The sequence below is a fragment of the Phascolarctos cinereus genome, unplaced genomic scaffold, assembly GCF_003287225.1.
Source record: "Phascolarctos cinereus isolate Bilbo 61053 unplaced genomic scaffold, phaCin_HiC Scaffold_726;HRSCAF=1367, whole genome shotgun sequence".
Classification (NCBI taxonomy): Eukaryota; Metazoa; Chordata; class Mammalia; order Diprotodontia; family Phascolarctidae; genus Phascolarctos; species Phascolarctos cinereus.
This window is the reverse complement of record NW_027556098.1, coordinates 410061906-410068752: the sequence shown is the minus strand read 5'-3', so window position 1 is coordinate 410068752 and position 6847 is coordinate 410061906. Positions and strand designations below refer to the sequence as shown.

Below are 6847 nucleotides of genomic sequence, written 5' to 3'. Positions count from 1 at the left end.
CGAGGAACCTGATTGTCCAGGGTCACATGGGTAGTACAGGGCAGGCCTGGGCTTTGAATTCAGGTCTGGTGTAGCCCAACTTCCACATTTTGCGCTGGATTCTTCCCCACCTGTAGCTTCCCTGTAGCCCAAGAGTTTCTAGTCTAATGCAATCAACATATTAAGTACTGATTTCCACAAGGCTCTATCTCAGAGCCCCAGAAGGGACCTTACAACAGGGCGCCCAAACCTTTTTTGTGCCAAGCACCCATTTGGAAGTCTGGTGAGGTCAATGGATCCCTCATCAGAATCTTTTTTTAATTCATTAGTGAGGGAAATACTCAATTTCAATTTGCGGTGAGTAAAAATAAATATATGATTTTTCCCCCCCATCAAATTTCAGAGACCCCCTGAAATCTACCTGCAGGGTCCAAGTTAAGAAACCCAGCCATATATAACCTAGAATGCCAAAGCTGATCTCAGAACCAGCAGCAAGAAAGAAGTATATGGTTGGTGTTAGGAAAAACTAAGGGGTTAGATATGTCTCCAAGTGGAATGCGCTGCCTTTAGAGACAGAGCGGATGATGGACGGCTATTTGGGGGGATGTTCCAGTGGGGGAATTCCTTTCAAGGCCCGTCTAACTCTAAAATTCTGTGATTCGGTGAATGTGGGAGTGCCCTTAGCTAAGCACCCCACTTGTGTTTTTATAGGGAGGTAACCTGAGGTCTAGAGGAGGAGAGACACTTTCCCAAGGTCATACCTCAAGCTGGGGGCAGAGCCAAAGAGGCATAGGGTCAAACTATCATTCCTTCATTCAACAAACATTCCATGAGCCAGGATTATGGGGAATCCAGGGCTTGATAAACTTGGTTTCTGTCCTTGGGGAGATAAGCCTTGGATAAACTGTGCCTGATAAGGATTCTACCAGGGCCCCAAAAGTCTGAGTCGGAGGATCTCTGAGTGGGAGCAGGCGCTGGGTGATGGGAGGGCTTCTGACGCAGATACAGGGAAAGCAACCCTCTGAGTCCTGGGCAGAAAAGGAAAAGGACAGGGCAACAAGATTCACCTCTAGGCCTAGTGAGATCCCAGGCAGACACAGAAGCTGACGAGTGTCGAGTGTCAGGGGAGAGGGTCCTGGACCCAACCCCAAAGGTGACTCCCAGCTGAGCCCTGGAGATGGGAAAGGCCAGAGCCAGAGTAGAGAGACCCCCTGGGCCTGTGCCCTGGAGGCCTCCCATGCTAAGTTGATCAGGGTCAGAGACCAGGGTGGGCAGGCCTGGGAGGGAAGGGCTCTGAATCTGCCTGGTGGCTCTGCCTGTCCTGGCTGCCTGCCAAGCCCTATCCTGTCCTCCAGCAGTTCGAGAAGGGGTGACTCATGGGGAAGCAAAGGGGTGACCACACCCTGCCTGGCACTGGTCAGTATGAGTTCTCCTCTCGCAGCCCTTCCCATGGGGTGGAGAGTGTGGAAATGAGTGTGTGCAGACTCAGCATCTGGAAGGGGGCCGACCGCGCAGCAGCCCTGCTGCCTTCCACTTCCCAGCGCTTTGGAGACGATTCCACTCATGTGAGAAGTGGAAAGGCTGATCTGGTCTTACATTGCGGGGTAAGGGGGACGGGGAAGGGAAATGGGGTGTTGAAATCTCCCCGGGCTTCCTCTTTCCCCCCTCTATGCCCCCCCTTCCGCCCAAATCTTTCCTGTTGTCCCACTGAAGGGATAGCTCTCATTTGCATTTGGGGCCCCTTAGCCCAGGAATAGCCCCAAACTAGCATTTAACTAGCGAACTCCCTAGAATGGAGAACTCCCTATCCAGCTGGGCAGCAAGGCCTTAGCTCTCCCTTGGGGAAGCTGCCCTGACTGCCAGGCAGCTCTGCCTTGTCTGAAGGGACTGGAACTAAATGTGACCTCCTCCCTATGATGGCCCTTCGGATAGCTGAAGAAACGTACAGGGCTCAAACACACATTTGTCCTGGATGAGTATCCCTGATGCCTTCAACATAACTGCATATGGCAATGTGAAAGGTCAGAGTTGGGAGAAGCCCTGGAACATGGGATGGCAGAGCGTTAGAATAGGGAACATCAGAGCTGGGAGGGCTTTGGAACAGGGAATGTCAGAGCTGGGAGGAGCCTTGGAACATGGGATGTCAGAGCTGGGAGGGCTTTAGAACAGGCAATGTCAGAGCTGGGAGGGACCCTAGAACAGAGAATGTCAGAGCTGGGAGGGCTTTAGAACAGGGAATGTCAGAGCTGGGAGGGACCCTAGAACAGAGAATGTCAGAGCTGGGAGGGCCTTAGGACAGGGAATGTCAGAGCTGGGAGGGCTTTAGGACAGGGAATGTCAGAGCTGGGAGGGCCTTAGAACAGGGAATGTCAGAGCTGGGAGGGCTTTAGAACAGGGAATGTCAGAGCTGGGAGGGGCCTTGGAACATGGGATGTCAGAGCTGGGAGGGCCTTAGGACAGGGAATGTCAGAGCTGGGAGGGCCTTAGGACAGGGAATGTCAGAGCTGGGAGGGCCTTAGACAGGGAATGTCAGAGCTGGGAGGGGCCTTGGAACATGGGATGTCAGAGCTGGGAGGGACCCTAGAACAGAGAATGTCAGAGCTGGGAGGGCCTTAGGACAGGGAATGTCAGAGCTGGGAGGGCCTTAGGACAGGGAATGTCAGAGCTGGGAGGGCCTTAGGACAGGGAATGTCAGAGCTGGGAGGGCTTTAGAACAGGGAATGTCAGAGCTGGGAGGGCCTTAGAACAGGGAATGTCAGAGCTGGGAGGGCTTTAGAACAGGGAATGTCAGAGCTGGGAGGGGCCTTGGAACATGGGATGTCAGAACTGTGAGGGCTTTAGAACAGGGAATGTCAGGGCTGAGAGGGCCTTAGGACAGGGAATGTCAGAGCTGGGAGGGGCATTAGAAGAAGAGATACTGAACTATAAAATGAGGCATTGGCCTAACTCAGGGGTGGAGAACCTGCAGCCTCAAGGCCGCATGTGGCCCTCTAAGTCTTCAAGTGAGGGCCGGCACTTGAGGACCTAGAGGGCCACATGTGGCCTGGAGGCCTAGATGGTCTGTGAGGCTCCTTCTAGGTCTTGTTCTACGGTCCTGCAATCTCCATCCTGGTCTCTCTCATCTGGGGGTATCCCAGCTTGTCCTTCCTCAGGTGTGGTACCCAGAACTAAACAGTTCTTCAGGTGGACCCTGACCTTCCCAGTGGAACTAATAGGTCCCTCTCTTTGGATACCTTATCGCTGATTTTTAAAATGTTATTTTATTTTCTTTTTAAGTCTTCATTTCCCCTCCCCCTCCACCCCTGCTCCTCACTGAGAGAGCAGGAAAAACAAAAGCTGTCCTGCCAACATGTGTGATCGCCCCAGACGAATCTCCCTCCCGCTCACATTTCCTGATCTGTCTGTGCCCGACCCTTCCTCCTGAATCCATCGCCTCTCTCTCAGGAGGTGCATAGGACGCTTCATCACGAGTCCTCTCACACGGAGACTCTGTCCCAACTAAGGCAACCCAGGCTTATGCTAACTTTTTCCCTATGTCACCACACTGGCTGTGCCCATCATGGTTATGGTGCCACTGAGACTCCCAGGTCTTTTTCACACAATGGCTGTCTAGATACATCTCTGCTATCCTACCTTGGGAACCCAAGAACAGGTTTCACATTCAGGGACAGACTCTAGTGCCCGTTTTCTATTTCCAAACCCAGTGCTCCTCAGATACTACGTCCTTGGTTACATTTCATCTTGGTCTCCCTGGCTCAGTAAGATCTTTTGGGATTCTGGTTCTGTGCCTGAATGATCTTGGAGAAGTCCCTTTCTCGTTACCAGACTCCAGCTTTTTCCTTTGTAAAATGGAGACCTTGCACTTGACAATCTCCCAGTCTTTGAACTCTTCCTCCCAGCATCACAAATGTGTTCATCCTCTGCGTCTTCATCCAAGGCTGGAGGGACCTTCATGGGGATTATTCAGAGGGAAATCATCTATCACAGAGGTAATTAGATGAGGCGATCTCTAAGGTCTATCTAAATCTGAGATTCTCTGATTCGAGCAGATTTCCAATGCGGTCCCACGTCTTAGTTGCTAGTCTCCACATGGTTTTCATCTTCTTCCCCAGGGTGCCTTGGATACTGTGCACAGGACTGAAATGGAGAATTCCTCAGTAAGCTATGACTACGAGGATTACAGCCTGGGTCCTGACTTGCATGTAGACTGTGAGCCGGGAGGCTCTTGTGCCTCCGTGGATCCTCTTCGGATTTCTCCTCTGCTTCTCTATGCCGCAGTTTTCCTAGTGGGGGTGCCAGGAAATGTGCTTGTGGCCTGGGTGACTGGGGCCACAGCTCGTCAGTCGGCCCCCTCCATCTGGTTCTTGCACTTGGCCTTGGCTGACCTGCTCTGCTGCCTGTCCCTGCCCCTGATGGCTGTGCCAATCATTCGTCAAGGTGACTGGCCCTTCGGCTCAGCCGCCTGCCGCCTTCTGCCCTCAGCCGTTCTGCTCAACATGTATGCCAGCGTCTTGCTCTTGGCCGGTGCCAGCATCGGCCGATGTCTGGCTGTGCTTCGGCCAAGCAGGGCCCGGGACCGTCTGTGGCCAGCGTGGGCGGGCTGCGGAGTCGCCTGGGTGCTGGCGCTGCTGCTCACTCTCCCCTCGGTGCTGACCCGACGACTTCACCAGGAATACTTCCCAGAACGCTATGAGTGCGTGGTGGACTACGGTGGGTCCCGTGGGGTTGAGGGGGCCGTGGCTGGCATCCGTTTCATCGGTGGCTTTCTTGGGCCACTGGGGGTTGTGGCTGGCTGCCACGGAGTCCTGCTGGTTCACCTGAGAGGGCAGCCGAAGCCCCACATCCTGCACCTGTTGACCCTGGCTGTGGTTGGCTTCTTCCTCTGCTGGGCACCTTACCACGTGGTAGGGCTGGTGGTAGCTGCTGCAGCCCCTCACTCAGAGCTCCTGGCCAGCACTCTCCAGGCTGAGACCCTCGTTATAGGCTTAGCCTTGGCCAATAGCTGTCTCAACCCCACCCTATTCCTGGTCGTAGGCCGGGCTCGGCTCCAGAGGTCCCTCTGGGCTGCATGCCGCCTGGCTCTGGGTGAGGACATGGAGGAGGAGGAGGAGGATGCTGGGCCCCGAAGGAGCAAGTCTACTAGCGAAGTAATGGTCTCAGAGATGGTCTAGATTAAGGAGGATCTTGGTTGGAATCTTGGCCCTGCTGCTTATTAAGTGAGTGACCTTGGCTAAGTTCCCCTCGCTTCTCAGTTCCCCATCTATAAAATGAGGGGTCTGCAGAAAGTATGCAAGCTGCATATACCCAATGAGGTTAAGGACAGAAGGAAAGGACCCCCTTATACAAAAATATAAATATTTCTGTGTGTTAACAACTTTTGTTGTAACAAAGAACTGGTAACAAATTAGGCACATGTCAATTGGGGAATGGTTGAACCAGTCGTGCGGTAGGACTACAATGGGACTTCACTGTGCTATAAGAATGAGGAATATGCCAGATTCAGAGAAATTTGGAGAGTCATATGTAAACTGAGGCAAAGTGAAGTGAGCGGAGTCAGGAGAGCAAATTTCAGAATGCCCAGAACAGTAGTTTGAGGGCAGATAGCTCCAAAAGACCTCGGAACTCTGACCAAAGCAGGGACCAATGATGACTTCAAAAGACATAAGGAAATGAACCTTCTGGGAGGGGGTGGGGAGAAGGTAGGTAGTGATCGAAATGGGAAGAATAACCAAAAAAGTTATGGATGCTCTGCAAAACTATGGGCTCACTCTCTCAACTCAAACTGAGCTGGTAGGTCAGGTCCTCAGCGGGAGGCTACCACTTCTCCTTTCCTGTTTCTAGGCATAGGTAATTTTGAAGGGTTGTGGCTTCTAATAAGGTTGCTCATGAGCCCCCATCGGGTATGTCCCTCTTAATATCATGTAACTGGTGGATTTCTCCCCAATATCAATTAACCAATTAATATCAGTTATTTACAAAGGATATTTACTAGAAGCAAGGACTGAAGCACAGCCACATCCCTTTCCCTTCTCTCCATCTCAAGGGTCCGTATGCAGCTAGGTGGAGCAGTGAATAGAGTGCTGGGCTTGGAGTCAGGAAGGACCTGAGTTCAAATTTGGCCTCAGATACTTACACTAGCTGTGTGACCCTGAGCAAGTCACCTACCTTTTGTTTGCCTCAGTTTTCTCAAGTGTAGGATGAGGATAACAAGAGTACTTACTTCCCAAGGTTGTAGAGAGGATCAAATGAAGTAATATTTATAAAAGAAAAGTGACTGACATGTAGTAGGCATTATAAATAAATAAATATATATATATTTTTTAATTCATTTTAAACTTAAATACAAAACAAAAAAAGAACATTTCCATGTACATAGCAGAACATAACAGTGGATTCAATACAAAATAATAAATTTCCATTTCAAGAAAACCTATATAATGAATACCACACATTGTTTCCAAAGCTACCCAGCTTTTCTTTGTTTCCTTCTAGGTTTTCTTTTGTTCTCTTCCGTGCACTTTTTACTTCATTTTTCCCCTTCCCTCCCTAAGAAAACTACAATTAAAAGCAAATATCTACATATCTATATCTGTATATCATACATATATATGTAAGATTGTACTATGCATATTTCTAGTTATCATCTCTTCCTCTGGAGGTATTCAGCACCTTCCTTCATAAGTCCAAGTCTTTCTGCTTTTTTTCTAAATCAACCAACTCATCATTTCCTACACCACAGCAGTATGCCAACACAATCACATCTTATCTGAGAGATTGTCTATGAAAGTTCCCCCCCACCACCCCCAGTTTTCTGCACGCTTTCTTTTCTTGGCTATATTGGTTTTATTTATACAAGAAAATTTTAATT

The 6847-nt window shown here is 50.4% G+C and overlaps 1 protein-coding gene across 5 annotated transcripts; it reads left to right on the top strand.

The window, feature by feature from the left end:
• The first annotated feature begins 1388 nt into the window (after positions 1 to 1388).
• On the top strand, positions 1389 to 6307 carry C5AR2 (complement C5a receptor 2). Of its 5 annotated transcripts, none has more exons than XM_020978509.2 (3): positions 1389 to 1583; positions 3684 to 3968; positions 4092 to 6307. In XM_020978509.2, the coding sequence occupies exons 1-3, from the start codon at positions 1449 to 1451 to the stop codon at positions 5148 to 5150; spliced, it is 1479 nt and encodes a 492-aa protein (XP_020834168.1). In that variant the 5' UTR covers positions 1389 to 1448; the 3' UTR covers positions 5151 to 6307. The 5 variants fall into 5 exon arrangements, with proteins under 5 accessions (XP_020834168.1, XP_020834172.1, XP_020834171.1 ...); XM_020978512.2 differs by having other exon boundaries at positions 1495 to 1583; positions 3805 to 3968; XM_020978511.2 differs by lacking the exon at positions 1389 to 1583 and adding an exon at positions 1680 to 2000 and having other exon boundaries at positions 3805 to 3968.
• The last annotated feature ends 540 nt before the right edge of the window (positions 6308 to 6847 follow it).

What these genes read in the sequence shown, in the direction of transcription:
- C5AR2 (XM_020978509.2), top strand. Translation starts at nt 1,449, where the DNA reads ATGAGTGTGTGCAGACTCAGCATCTGGAAGGGGGCCGACCGCGCAGCA. An exon ending in ATCTGGTCTTACATTGCGGG is followed by an intron (nt 1,584 to 3,683) that starts GTAAGGGGGACG and finishes TTCCAAACCCAG; the next exon opens with TGCTCCTCAGATACTACGTC. An exon ending in GGAAATCATCTATCACAGAG is followed by an intron (nt 3,969 to 4,091) that starts GTAATTAGATGA and finishes CTTCTTCCCCAG; the next exon opens with GGTGCCTTGGATACTGTGCA.